General features: G+C 36.7%; 1 protein-coding gene across 3 annotated transcripts in view; it reads left to right on the top strand.

Moving 5' to 3' along the window:
• Positions 1-15,106, top strand: part of DTWD2 (DTW domain containing 2) — a 186,973-nt gene that overhangs the window by 134,063 nt on the left and 37,804 nt on the right. For 2 of the 3 annotated variants that reach the window (XM_043978707.1, XM_043978704.1), the window contains exons 5-6: positions 6,187-6,315; positions 11,508-11,564. In XM_043978707.1, coding sequence (XP_043834642.1) covers positions 6,187-6,315; positions 11,508-11,564 — 186 coding nt within the window. Of the gene's footprint in view, positions 1-6,186; positions 6,316-11,507; positions 14,593-15,106 lie in introns of those variants that run through there. The other variant, XM_043978705.1, reaches the window with a different exon arrangement.

Here is a 15,106-nt window from a genome sequence, read left to right as displayed (position 1 = left end):
GTGGGTCAGTGGAGGTTAAGTGACTTGCCCAGGGTCACACAGCTAGTAAGTGCCAAGTGTCTGAGGTCAAATTTGAACTCAGGTACTCCTGAATCCAAGGCCAGTGCTTTATCCACTGCGCCATCTAGCTGCCCCCTCTCATTCATCTTTAATCCATTTCCTTTTCAACTTCTTTTCACACTACAAACCTTAGTTTCTTCTAGTTGAAAAACCTTTGCCCCAAATTCCATAACCACAAATTAGCATCCCATATGATTCAATCTATACTTACTCCTACAACTTCATTACCCATTTCAATCCAACTTCTATCCCTACCACTTGACTGATCCTTCTTTCTTCAGTCAAATCAGTTGCCATGATCTATTCATTTTATCTCTGCTATACATGGTGTTCTAAATGTCTTAAATTTTTGGAACACCGTATTTTCTCTTTTCCATTCCATTGTGGCTACCTTAATTTAGGCCCATATGATCTTTTAAATAGGTTATTATAACTATATTTTGCTTGTGTTCCCTGATCTTATTTTTAAAAATTGCAGTAGCATGTATAAAACATGTATTTACTATTTTTACATTTATTTGCACTATCTTTGTGCCAGGATACATGATCAATTATTATAAAAGTTCTTTGCAGTACTGAGAAATACATATATTCTTTTTTTGTGTGTGTGAGGCAATTGGGGTTAAGTGACTTGCCCAGGGTCACACAGCTAGTAAGTGTCAAATGTCTGAGGCCGGATTTGAACTCAGGTACTCCTGACTCCAGGGCTGGTGCTTTATCCACTGGGCCACCTAACTGCCCCTGAAATACATATATTTCTTAGTAATCTCTTTTAGAAGCTACTATTTGTCTTTTAGATCTAGTTTCTCCAACTATTTGTCCAATCCTATATTTTTCTTTTTGTTAATCTTTTTCTTAGATTACTCCAAAATTGAAGTAGGGGCATTGAAATCCCCTGCCACAATTGCATTATTGCCTGTACCTTATTGTAATTCAGCTGATTTTTCCTTTATGAATTTAGATGCTAAGATATTTGGAACATATATTTTTAATATTGATATTAATTGTTTTCTATGGTTTCTTGTAATCTAATGTAGTTTTCCTTCTTTATCTCTTTTATGTTGTGTTGGGTCACACAGCTAGTAAGTGTGAAGTGTCTGAGGCTGGATTTGAACTCAGGTCCTCCTGAATCCAGGGCCGGTGCTTTATCCACTGTGCCACCTAGCTGCCCCGTTTTTGCTTTTCTTATCCAATCTGTCACTTTAAAAAATCCTAATGATCTGTTTAATCTATAGAGTTGTTTCTATTTTCTTTCATTTGTTATAATTTTGTAGATCTTATAGACCTTTTTTGTTGTGCCTCATTCTTAGAAAAAACAATTCCTGCAGGTAATAGGAATTTTACTTCATAGTAGGAATTTTCCTATGTCCCATTATTGCTCTTCCTTTGCTCTTCCCCAGGATAATTTTCCCCCATTTCCCATTGTCTCCTCTCTTGGTTGATGCCTTCCTACTCTTTTGGATATCAGTTGCCCCAAGGAGCTGATTCTCCTCATCAGGCTAGATGAGTGGTCTGAGCACCAAATCCCTGCAGAATACACCCATTTTAAGGTCCCCATCACTATAAAATATCTCTCTTCCCGCCTTGGGAACCTTCTCCCCACTTTTTTTTTCCTCCTTTCTTTTCCCCTTTTCAGTATCTCCCTTTGCTTCATGGTAGGTCTTCTTTTTCCAGAGAGATTAGAGGAGTTGTTTTCATTTTATTGTTAACCTTTGTCTTGATTAGGGTGTATCATACAATCTGCTTTATCTTCTTTTCCCCTTCTCCCTTTTTATGGCTCTCTTTCTGTGGTTTAGTCCCACAAAACAGAAACAAAAGCCTCCCAAAACATTGAATAACCTGTAGGCAATGTTATGAGGTTTAGTCCATGATGTTATAGGCTTGTTTCTTGACCATCCCTTCTGTTTGCATTCTGTTTTCACCCTTGTTTCTTTGTGTATTTTTAGAAAAAAAAAAAACAAACCCAACTCAAAATGGTTTCTCTATTGTTATTTTGTTGTTGTTTGCCCCATAAGTGTCTATCTCTTTTTATTCCTCCCCTCTTTTTTCCCATCCGAGGTAATTTTTATTTTATCTGTGCCATCATCACTTGCTGTATTTCTTTACCTGTTTTGTATTTTTGTTGTCTATGGTGTTTGCAAACAAACAAAAAAAATCAGGTCTAGTTTTCTGTGTGGGATTGTTTTGAATTCCTTTTTTAAAAAATAAAAATTGGAAATCCATCTTTTTCCATCAGTTGTTAGTCTTGCACGGTATGTTACCTTAGGGTGCATCTTGAACTTTGCTCTTCAGAACATATTATTCTGTTTCCTCCTGCTGTTTCTGGTGGGTATGGAATATTCTTTGCTATTCAGATTTTCTTTCTTTTATGTTTGAAAGTCTTTCTCTTAGTTGTGAAATTTGTTTGTCATGTGAATTGTTACATTTAGCCACTGTGTATGTTTCCTTTAGTTGTAGCATAGTTTTGTTTTGTTTTTCCTACCTAGAGGCAATCAGTAGAATCTTTCATTTGGAACTTTGTTTCCAGTGTTCGAAGTTCTGGGCAATTTTCTTGTACTGTTTCTTGCATTATGTTGTTTAGGTTTTTCTTCTTCTTCTGGGAGACCTGTGATCCTTAGGTTATCTCTGTGCATCCTTTCTTTGAGATCAATATATTTTGTATGTATGGAGGTGTGGGAAAATGTGCCCCCCCCAAAAAAAAGTTGAAAATGCTAATGTCCACAACGGTCTAAGAAAGGGCTTCCTCCCTTCTCCCACCCCAACGAACCAAATCACATGATGAGTGAGTCCCAAGGCTGGTCACGTGGGAGATGGAGTTTAGAGGGCTGTCTCTGTGTCACTTCTTTCCATTGGCTATACTGTGTTCTGATTGGCTAGTTTTTGGTGCCAGTGTCTTGGCAGGCAGATTATAACTGGAGAAGAAGGGAGGGGCCAGCCATGTTAAAGGATAAAAGAACTCAGGGGCCCACATTTTGCTGCCATTTCCATTAGAGAGCTGGCCCATTCTCGAGAGAATGTAAATAAAGACCTTTGATATTTCTCCAACACTGAGTCCCAGAAATTTTTCAATGGGGTTTCTCACAGAGGTCATGTTTTCTTTTAACTTTATTGCTTTGCTTCTTTTGCAGATTATACTTCACTTCTAAGTATTTGCATTCACAAACAGTTGTTCACTCTTGTTTCTTTGGTGAGGCTTGCCATCATGGGTTCAAGTTTTTTTATTCTTTTGGTTGTTAATGCTGTCTAGGTCATACAATATGCTTTTAGCATTCTTGTTTTGCTTTTTAAAACCATTTGGGAACATCTTGGTCTCTATGCTTTCTTAGGAATTCACAGGATCCTCTCTTTCATCTGATGTTGATTCATTTTCCCTTCTCTTGCATAGATGCCTGAGCTCATTTAGATGATCTGGAGGCCATACTCCCTTCTGTTAATGTCTTCCCTATTGTTCAGTCTTTAACTGAGTTTTATTCCTCCTGAGAATTTGATAATTCCAGTCTTTTTACCCCCTTATTTTTTCCCCCTTATATTCCCCTCTTGCTTATTTTCTTACTCTTTCTCCTTTGATGACAGTTAGCTCGAAGCTGTTTCAACCATTTCCCATACTGGGGAATCCACATTTCTAAGTGACTTCTGGGGAGGACAAAACTGACCCTAGATGGATGCCAGTCTCCTTTCCCTTAGGCCTAATGAAACACCACATTTATTAGTATCCTGCCCCAATTTTCTTTGTCACTCAGTTCTCCAAAATGCAGTCTCAGCTAGAGTAAGCATCTGCTTTTTGTTTTTTACAGTGCAGGGAGAAAGGGAGGGCAGAGTTATTCTATTGCAAGTATGTGGGTTGACCTGTGCAGTGCTGCCAGAGCATGGTGGCTGGTGGGGGAGGGAATACTGAGTGAATGAGTTAATGGTTAGCAGTTAGCTTTCTCTGTTATTAGGTTTATTCAGTTTTTACTTCATTAGGTTTCTTGGTGTCTCAGATTGTGGAACCAGCCAAATTTACTTTATCTCTAATATATCATTTCTGTTTTGGAGAGGTTTGAGAAGTTATGAGAATTAGAGAAAGTGTCTCATTCTCCATCTTGTTTGTCACATGATTCAGAAGTTAAATTATCTTATAACGGTATCCCTGCCTTTAGTATCTCCCTGTTCTGATGATCTGTTAATACCCAGAGTTATCTTCCTGTTTCATAGCTTTTGTCACATAATTGCCCTGCTCAAAAACCTTCAGTGGTTTTCATTCATTCATTCAGCCAGCTACATGCAAGGTAATATGTTAGACTCTGGAGGCATAAATAATATAGCAATGTAATTAATGATAATAATAATAATGGATGACATTTGCTTATTTAAGGTTTACAAAGTGCTTTATGTATATTAAGTTATTTGGTTCTCAAAATGAACCCATGAGGTAACTACTACAAATTCTTTTATCCCCCTTTTTTTTTTTTTTTTTACAATTGAGGAAACTGAGACAGAGAAGTTAAATGAGTTGCCCATGGTAAGACTTTGTATTAAGTGTAAGAAATGGGATTTAAACCTGTGTCTTTCTTCATATGTATAGAACTTTCTTTCAAGAAATCTATAATCTGGTGTGAAGAAAAGTATGTACAGGGACTCTGAGATGAATGCAAAGGAAAAGCCTAGTGCTATGACATATTTGGAAATAGAGCATTCTCATTTTTGAAGATCTGATTCTCTGATCTTTCATTAACACTTCTCTGGACAACCTCATCAGTCTCTCACTGTATGCTCTCTTGAGTGGTAAGTGAGCATATATTCAAATAGCTCAGTATATCTAGCAGGCCTCAGACCAGCAGACCAGGCTTCACCAAAACACTAGAAAAAAGCACCCTTTGTCCTTGGTTTGTTTGTTTGTTTGTTTTGGTGGGGCAATGAGGGTTAAATGATTTGCCCAGGGTCACACAACTAGTAAGTGTCAAGTGTCTGAGAGTGGATTTGAACCCAGGGCCCATGCTTTACCCACTGTGCCACCTAGCTGCCCCCCCCCCCGCCCCCCAGCCCTTGGAAGAGTTAACTTATTCAGCTTTGGAATTGCTGTACTGATCCAGATTGGTAAGTGAGTGAGCATAAACCCACTAGCCATCCTGCCATCTATTCTGCTGCCTCATGATTACTCCCACATGCTGGGGCATATGGGGTGTTCAGAGGGGACAAGCATCTTTAACGTGAAGGCTTGCCAAGACCTTTTCAGGGCTGCTTATTCACCTTTGGTGTCCGCCTGTCATCCAATTCTCAACTGTGGCTCCAAGAAGCCCTAGCATATGCAATTGTCACACCCCAGTAAAACCATCTCAGCAAATGGGCTAAACCAGACTGAGGGTAACTGACAAGCCTTAAACCCGGCAGTGAGTTATGAGAGGGGTGTCTACTCCAATCATGTGAAGACTTCCTTAGTGGAATGGGAAGATGAGAACAATTTGTTCCAGTAGCCATGAAGATGGCTGAAGCAGGTGCTATGGAGTGTTTAGAGGTTGGTCAGACATCAAAGCCAAGGTTATCCACAACATGTGGAACATTGCCCATTGCCACTCATCCTGACTTTTGTCCTACCACTGGATTTTGATGAATCTGGAGGAGAGAGTGAGGCTGATGATTGTCCCATGGCACCCTTCCTAAACATTTTACATTGTAACTTGTGTTAGAATTTTTTGAATTCCTATCTTGTTTCCTCCAACCACAGTTACTTTGAGGTCAAAGATAATGGCTTTTTCATTTTTCTGTACCAGCCTTGTATGAAGAAATCATCATAGATTTAATACTTGTCTCTTGAATCTAATCAAACAAAACCTTCCTGGATCTCTATTTTTGATATAGGTGGTATAAATTTAACAGAGTTGGATTACATGTATTTCATAAAAGTATGGCAATAAGTGGTATTTAGAAGCATTCAACATTATCTGTATGTTGGAAATATATTAACACAAAGTAGTAGTATTTTTGATATTATGATATAACTAAGGTTATAAGAACTCCCATGTTGTATAATAGAAGAGTGTGCTGTCACTGTAAATCTTTATTAATGGGATGGTGAATAATACTCAAAAATGACTATTTTAAAAGTATGTGGTTTTAAAATTAAATTACTTATTTTTTTGCTTGCAGGTGCAATTAAAAACCAGTGTTTCTAGTCAATATGTAATTCGGACACAACCAACCAATAGGTGCCTCTCTACACTAGAATGTGCAGCTGTTGCTCTTGCTATTTTGGAGAAAAATGATCACATTCAAGAGGTACCTTTGGAGAAAATTATGCTTTGATTAAAAACTGGACATTTTATTAGGAAAATGTAATTTTTGTATGTGAAAATATAAAAATAATCCATTGTATTTATAACCTGAATAATAGATGAAATAACATGTCTTTATTGCTCTTTGCAGCTTATAAAACCCTTCACTCCATGAAATAGGAATGCAAATAGGATTATTTTATTTTGCTTATGATTAAACTAAGGCTGAGAGGCTGATTTGCCCAGTCACACAGCCAGTAAAAGGCAAAGCTTAGAATTTGAACCCATATCTTTTGACTCTGAGTCTAGACATCTTTCTACTACACACTTTTTGATATAGAGTAGAAATATATGGTCCTGTAATCTTTAATGCTTCTCCATGTATATTTAGCATACTGCCTAGGACATAACAGGTGCTACATAAATGCTTATTCCCTTCCCTTCAGCCCTTGCCCTCAATCATCATGTATTTTATTTTATTTTTTATTTATTTTATTTTTTGCAGGGCAATGAGGGTTAAGTGACTTGCCCAGGGTCACACAGCTAGTAAGTGTCAAGTGTCTGAGGCCAGATTTAAACTCAGGTCCTCCTGAATCCAGGGCCAGTGCTTTATCTGCTGCGCCACCTAGCTGCCCCCTCATCATGTATTTTAATAGGTTCTCTTGCTAGTTTCTACACTCATCTCCATCATTTTCTATTTCTCCTCTCTTTTCACTTAGGAGGGCAAGCTTTACACCACTGGTATGATTGAACATTCTCCAACAGCAGCAGAGAAACCCTTCTCTCAGATTTCAAGTACAGGCTGCAAGCTGACCTAGTATGAGAGTGTGGCTTGAGCTTTTGGCAACAGTTTCCATCTTCTCACTGCCATTGCGCAAAGACCCTACCTTTAAGAAAAAAATAAAAACAAACCAAAAACAACCACAACAAAACATATACAGCTTCATATAACATCAAGTTTTATGTTTCTGGGGCAATAATATTTGTGGAAGTAGAAGATCGAAGCCATCTTGGGTAGAAATTTAAATATTCTCCCACCTTTGAAGAATCTGATGAATGACATGTAGTATCAGCCAGATCTATACTGAATGGACAGAATGACAGTTTCTAGTTGAGGTTTTTCACATCCAATACAGAATCAGTCATGTCATTCTCCAAAGCAATCCATAATCTTGTTCAGCTCTTTCAGAAACAATTATGAGCTTAAAATGAGTATCTCAAGGATGTTCTTCAATATTTAAAGTCTGTTGAAAAGTTTTTGTGATCTCTGTAAAGTACTAGCTTTCAATTCATTGTTGATTCCTTGAGTAGAGTTGAATAAAGCATATTAAAATAATTGGAGTTAGTATGCACTCTTGCATCTCAAAAAGTTGCTGACAGGCATGACTGTGTATATATATATCTTAAAATTTTAGTAAATATTTCTTGGCAATCCAACCTGCATAATAGCTGCCAGATCAGTTGATGATGTTACCTTTTTCAGATTTATTAGGACTTTCCTTAAATTTGTTTTTCTTCCTATATCTTACTTAATTTCCAGCTTTCTGGTTACTAGATCAATGATTGATTATTTGTAAAGCTCTGCTTAAATATAGTCTACCGATGAAATGTGACATGTTCCAACAGGGCCATGTGGGACTTTCTACATCCTATATATGGCCTAGTTTTGCTAAATTAATTTTTATCTAATTTAGTTAACCATTCCACCCATTCCAAAAGTATTCACTATATCCAAAATATTTCTGCATTATTCAAAGTTTTATTGATTATATTGTTTAAATTGTCAAAATGTTCTTTGGAAGGAAGGGAAAAAGGAAGGAAGCATTTTTTAAACACAACTTTGTGCCAGCCCTGTGCCAATAAGCTTTGGAGATAAAAGTATAAGCAGAAAGAAAGTAACTGTCCTCAAGAAGCCTGCATTCTAACGGGGAAGAAAATACAACAAAAGGGATATTAAAAGCAGGGAGAGTTCCAGGGGTAGGGGTGGGAGGGTGAAGATGAATGTACCCATGTGAGAGGTATGGTTTTGAATTCTGAAGTCAGGAACAAAGCTAGGAGAAGAATGAAGGCCTGAGCCTCTCCACAAAATGAAGGCTCTAGGAGGAATTCACTATTAGAGAAAGGGACTGGCTTAGTGGAGGGATATTTTAGGGTGAGAAGACCATAGGCATAGTTGGATGTTTCAGGAGGAGGAAAATCCAGGCACTAAGAGAAGTTCCAGAGCGAGATAGCAACAGAGGCATAGTTTTGAAGTCCAGAAAGTCAGGAGCGGAGCTAGGAAGAGTTAGGCAGCTTTGACTTTTTCTTCTAATTTTTGGGAATTCCTTAACTGAAAAGCAAAGAAAACAAACCCTTTATTTTACCAAAACTATATGATAAATTTAACAGTCATCAAATGGAAGTGAAGAAACTTGTCTTTTTGATGAAAAAAAATTCTTATTAAGCTTATTACTTCCTTTAGATCTTAGAAGAGTACACAAGAATGTGTTTTCTTCCAGGCTGTGATTTTAGCCAAAATTACATGTAGACACAGCCAGAAAATTAAGCAACCATCCCCTAAAGCTACACTACTGTGCAGGCTCTAGGTGTTTATAGCAGCTTACAAAAAGAATTTATAAGTCCTTTTCATGGGCATGTAAAATTGACAAATGTGCTCCAGAAAACCCTGAATTAGTAAATTTGGGAATTTCGTCTCTACCCCAAATTTGGCATTTTATCTTTTTGGTTTTGTAAAGATGTATTTCCTCCTCAATAATTCATTAAATATATTAAAATATCAATTATGAGGCAGATACTTCTAGGCACTGGGGACATGAAGACAGAAACAAAGTAATGTCTGCCCTCAAAGATGTCATCAGGAAATTTAACCAATAATAATAGGAAGTCATTTCTCTGAGCTTGGTTTTAATAGGGCATCTGATCTATTAATAAAAGACAGGTGAAAGCTGTGCCTGCATTTGAGCCAAAGTCTCTGAGTAAGAGCTGGCTGGGTCTTTTATTCCTAGGTGTGTCTTCCTTTTGATTGGCCTCACAATACATCATTGAGACCTCCTCTGACAATCCCAATTGGTGGACTTTTTTTTTTTTTAGTGAGGCAATTGGGGTTAAGTGACTTGCCCAGGGTCACACAACTAGTAAGTGTTAAGTGTCTGAGGCCGGATTTGAACTCAGATCCTCCTGACTCCAGGGCCGATGCTCTATCCACTGGGCCACCTAGCTGCCCCAGTTGGTGGACATTTTAATGAGGAAGTAGGCTAAAAAGTTCTTAGCTCCTCCTTATCTTTGGGAAGGTGGGAAGATGACCATCATGCCCCTCTCTGACTTCTAAGGGATGTGAGTTGCTGGCAGTCTTAACCACAAAAACATGAGCCATCTCCTCAGTTTTTCACTGGCTTGTTCTTTCCTTTGTAGACCAGGTCACCCCTAACTTTAATGAAGGGAACAAGGACAAAGCTCATACTCCCTAGGAAGAGGAATTAACTCAAACTGAGCCCTGTTTAAACAACAAACAGGGTCCCAGTTGGGTGAGGCATAGCCCATGGTAGTTAATAATAAGCAGATGTCTTGGGGGCTAGGAATGATCATTATTTGGTCATGCCCTTCAGAGACTGCCTGTTTTTTATAGGAGTGGGGTCTTGACAAAAAGGCAAAAATAGGAGAAAAAAAGGATGAATTACAAATTAATAAGTGATTATTAATATGCTGGTATAATATTAATTTTCCTCAAAGAGCTTATCTTCTAGTAGGGGAGAGGAAAATATGTTATTTACCAATATACATAAACATAAATAAATACAAAAAGTTATATGTAAATACAAAGTAATTTCAAAAAAGAGAGGGGGCAGTTGGGTGGTGTAGTGGATAAAGCACTGGTCCTGGATTCAGGAGGACCTGAGTTCAAATGTGATCTCAGACACTTGACACTTAAAAGCTGTGTGACCCTGGGCAAGTCACTTAATCCTCATTGCCCCTCAAAGAGAGCAAGAGCGAGAGCAAGAGAGAGAGAGAGGAGAGAGGAGAGAGAGGGAACACCTTCAGAGTTCAAGAAATGTCTCTTGTAAGGAAGTGGTACCTGAGTTGTGCTTTAACAAACCTAGAGATTCTAACTGAAATGAGGAGAGGGTGCAAGGACAAGGAATTAGCAAAGTTAATGTTGTAAATGAGGACTGGATTCATCTAGGTAGCACAGAGGCTAGAGCACTGGAATCAGTGAGTTCAAATTTGGCCTTAGACATTTACTAACTGTGTGACCTTAGGCAAGTCACTTAGCCCTGCTTGTCTCAGTTTTCTCATCTGTAGAATGAGCTGGAGAAGTAAATAGCAAACCAATCCAGTATTTTTCCAAGAAAACCCCAAATGGGGTCAAAAAGTCAGGCACCACTGAAATTTTATATATTTTATTCTCTGCATTTAAAAACATCATTATGAGAAGGGGCCATCGCTTTACCAGATTGCCATAGGGGTCCATAACAGAAAAAAAGGTTGAGAACTCCTTAAAGCTAGAGGATCCCTAGACATACGTACTTATAGAGTTTATAGTCTGATATGTGCTAATGTATGAGGCTGTGCTATGGTTTAATTTGTTCCATACCCTTGGTGATTTTTGTTGTTCAGTTGTGCTCCCCTCTTTCACGATGCCATGGACTATACTGTCCATGGGGTTTTCTTGGCAAGACTACTACAGTAGTTTGCCATTTCCTTCTCTAATATATTAAGGCAAACAGAGGTTAAGTGACTTGCCCAGGGTCACACAGCTAGTATTTGAGGTCAAATTTGAACTCAGATCTTCCTGACTCCTTAGAGGCAGCTAAGTGGCTCAGTGGATAGACCACTAGGCCTAGAGTCATTGAGACAAACATTATGGATGACTAAGGGCATTTTTTTTCTTTTATATCCAGAATATTAGGTAAAAGTAAATTTAAATTTCAGTATCTTTAGGAGAAGCCTCTATTCTGTCTTGTGAAGTAAAGTAATCTAAAAGTCTCCCTACATTACATAAGTAATGAATTTCCCTATAAATTATTATAGCAAATAAAGAATCTATCAGATTATTTATTAGTTCTAGTATTAGAAGTATAAGAAGAATCAATAACAATATAAAAGAGCAATTTTAACCATTGCTAGAAAAAGTCTAGATACAATGACTTTTTTAATGCACATATTTAATAGATTTTTCATTTTCTTTCCCTCCACCAGACATTGCTTCGGCCTCTTCAAGCTTTGTGTTCTTTCCAACTTCAGCATGGTGCTCAGGTTCGTCTCAGCAAGGAACACCTTTTGAAAAATGGTCTCTATCCTAAGCCCATGCCAAAGAATAAACGCAAACTAAGGAAGATGGAGCTCTTAATGAATAGTGTTAAAATTTAGGGAAATTATCCTTATGGTGTTATTATACATATTCAATTGCAACTTATAATACCAAGCTCATTTTTCAGCCTACAAATGGCTCTGTGAATTGCTGACTAACTCAACAAAAGGACCAAGAGAAATTATATGAGAATCTTGTCCAGAGTTGGGAAATGAAACACATAGGTTTTTTTTGTTTTTAAAGAAAAGTGATAATAAAATTAAAAGGCATGATTGTTTTCAAAAATGTCTATTCATTTTTGAAACTCCTATAATGAAAAAGTTCATTACTGTTCTAGATCAACAGTGTTCATTCAAGGAATTACCCTTTATAAAGAAAGGAAAATTGTTATGCCTAATTAAGACAATATTGTTTTAGATATTACATAATATTTGGTAAATATGCTACAGTAGAGAAGGCCTGTGTCAATTTTGCAGTTTTGTACAGGAACTTTATAGATGTTGGTCAGTAGCTTAAAAACAAACAAACAAAATCAAGTAAACTGAAACATATTAAGATCTGGGCATTTTTGTTTTAATAAAAAGTATAACAGTAAGGAAAATTCATTTTCCTGCTAAACTTGGACACAATTAATAGTGGAATTTAAGTACTTTCTTATTGGGAGAGACTATAATTTCATATTTTAGGGGTTTCATGTAGTTTTGAAAATTAATGTATGTTTTCAGTTGCAGTCATTCTCAGTGAGAAAGTTCCTGTTTTTCATAGTTCTTAGATTTGTTAACTGACAATAAGCCATGTTTTGTTGAAATTTTCAAAAGTAACAAAAGTGGAATAAAAATGTACAGTACTGCCTGTGGTATTTTATGGAATGACATGAATATCATTAGGATCATTGGAATATAAAGAATGAAATTTTTTAAAAATCTAAGAGAAAACTGTGTAGAAAGAAGCAAATTCTATCACTCTAGGGAAACGTGAAATTTCTTAGAGAATGTTTAACTACATGTTTTGTGAATTAAATATAATCCTTAGATAAACCATTAGAAGAAATGTTTATGTGCACTTTTATATATAACATATCATATGCAAAGATATGTGAATTCTGACAGTAAAATGACATTGTGTTTCTTTATTTTTGCAAATAATGAATAAGCTTGATTATTAGTGCTTTTAGTCCATAGAATTGCTTTGCTATTTGTAGATTTTTCCAGTAGCTCTTCCTTATATTGGACATTTAAATTAATAGAGCCCTGGGATTATATACTTTATTATAAAAGCATACAAAATAAAAGTACATGAAATGTATTTTATTGCCACATAGTACAGATATGTACTTTCTGAAGATTGCTGTTACTTTACTTGGTTTCTGATAATATACTAAAGGGCTACAAATATTCACATTATTAAAAAAACAATAGAGAATATGACATCCACTAGAGAAATAGCTAAACCACTTTCTGGGAATTGACAAATGAATTAAAATGTTTATATAATTTATACTCCCATGTTCAATTCCATAGGTTTTTATCATAGGACATTATTAAAATCTATAACAAATTGAAATGCCAATTAGGAAAAAATACTAGAATTCCACTGTTTATAATAGTTTATGTTCCCCCTTACTTAAGACTGAATGGCCACTTGTCCTGTTGGTTGTAGGAAGATTTTTTTTCCTTATATGATGGCCACTAGAGATGGCCACTGAAGTCCCTTCCACCTCTGAAATTCTGAGTTTGTGAAATATATTTAAACATGAGAAGCATTATACCTCCAGAAATTTTCTTAATCATTGTTAAAAACTTCAAATTATCAGCAACCTTAAGTGTTTCAACATGATGGCAAATTTTTGTTAATAAAATGTTCAGTAACCTCTCCTCTAAGGTTCATTCACCTTATATCACCCAATCTAGACCCTGGTGCCCCTTATCTACCAATCCCCAGGAAATTGTTCCTCTTTTCTCAAATGTGGCTCAAGGTCTCCCTCTCCACCTCAATTTCTTTCCTTCACACTAAAGGACTTCAGCATATATATTGATGTTCCTTCAAATACCCTAACTTTTCAATTAACTACCATAACCTGAATGTTGAGTACCTTTGATCTTGCCATCAATAACTTGTCTTCTACTTCCATGGTCAAGGACTCCAAAATTCCTTTCTTATCATAATCTATCATTCTCCTTACTACTCCTAATTATGTCCTGTACTATGTCCCTCTATCCCTCAATATTGTCTCAGGCCATCATTCTTGTTGCCTCTCCATTTTTCTCCCATTCAACCCTTTCAAATTAATTCCTCCCTTCTTGTTTCACCAAAACAGACTCTTTGCTATGAGTTGCCCCTCTTTCTCTTCTCTTCACCCCACATTCCCCTGATGTAATTTTCCACTTCTTTTTTGCTCTAGTCAGATAAAGAGGTGGCCCATCTTGTCAAAACCAATCGTGTTAGGGTATTATTTATCTCATCACCTCTAAACTTCTCCAGTATATTTCCCCCAGTATCATCCCTTCTTCATATCTATTCTTCAATTTCTCCCTATCTACTAAGTCCTTCTCTGTTGTTTATAAACACATTTAAGTATCTCCATACTTTAAAAAATCCTCTTAAAAATTAGATCTACTATTCCTTTTAACCACTAACCTATAGTATATCTCTTCTGTCCTCAGCTAAACTCCGTGGGAAAAATAAAATTAAAAACCCACTTACACTTAGTGGTATCCATTTTGTTCCCTCTCATTCTCTTCTAAACACTCTGCAACCTGGCTTCCAATCTTGTCATTCAACTAAAAATGCTTTCCAAAATGACCAATAACTTCCTAATGACCAAATCTAATGTTCTTTCTCAATTGCCATCCTTGGTTTTTTTTTTTTTTTTGCAGCATTTGACACTGTTGACCCTCCCTTCCCTGAGTTTTGGTGCTTTATTTGCTATTAAAAATTTTAGTGTACCATAAAAGAACTTATACTTTTTTTAAATCTACAGGCACTCTTACTTTTCATGGTACTGCTCTCTTGATTTTCCAAGGCAGCTAGGTCACTCAGTGGATAGAGCTCAAGGTCTGCAGTCAAGGAGACAGAAGTCAAGAATTTAAAATTTGGGTTTAGATATTTAATAGCTGTGTGACCCTGGGCAAGTCACTTAACCACTCAGCCTTGGTTTCCTCACTTATAAAATGGGGATAATACTAGTACCTAAAAAGAGTACCTCACAGAGTTGTTGTGAGAATCAAAGGAGATAATGTTTGTAAAGTGCTTAGCACAATGCCTGGCATGTGATAGACATATATTATATATTATATAAATGATTATTCCCTTTCCCTTTCCTCTTCCTACTATCTGACCTCTTCTTTTTTCTTTGCTATATCTTCATCCATGTCATGCCCACTAAGTATAGTTGTGCCCCAAGGTTCTCTCGAGGCTTTATCTCTTCTCTCTGTACTCCAACACTACAAATCTTTTGGGTTTAATTATCATATCTGTTTTTTCTTGG

The sequence above is a fragment of the Dromiciops gliroides genome, chromosome 1, assembly GCF_019393635.1.
Source record: "Dromiciops gliroides isolate mDroGli1 chromosome 1, mDroGli1.pri, whole genome shotgun sequence".
NCBI lineage: Eukaryota > Metazoa > Chordata > Mammalia > Microbiotheria > Microbiotheriidae > Dromiciops > Dromiciops gliroides.
This window is presented reverse-complemented; position numbering and strand designations above follow the sequence as displayed.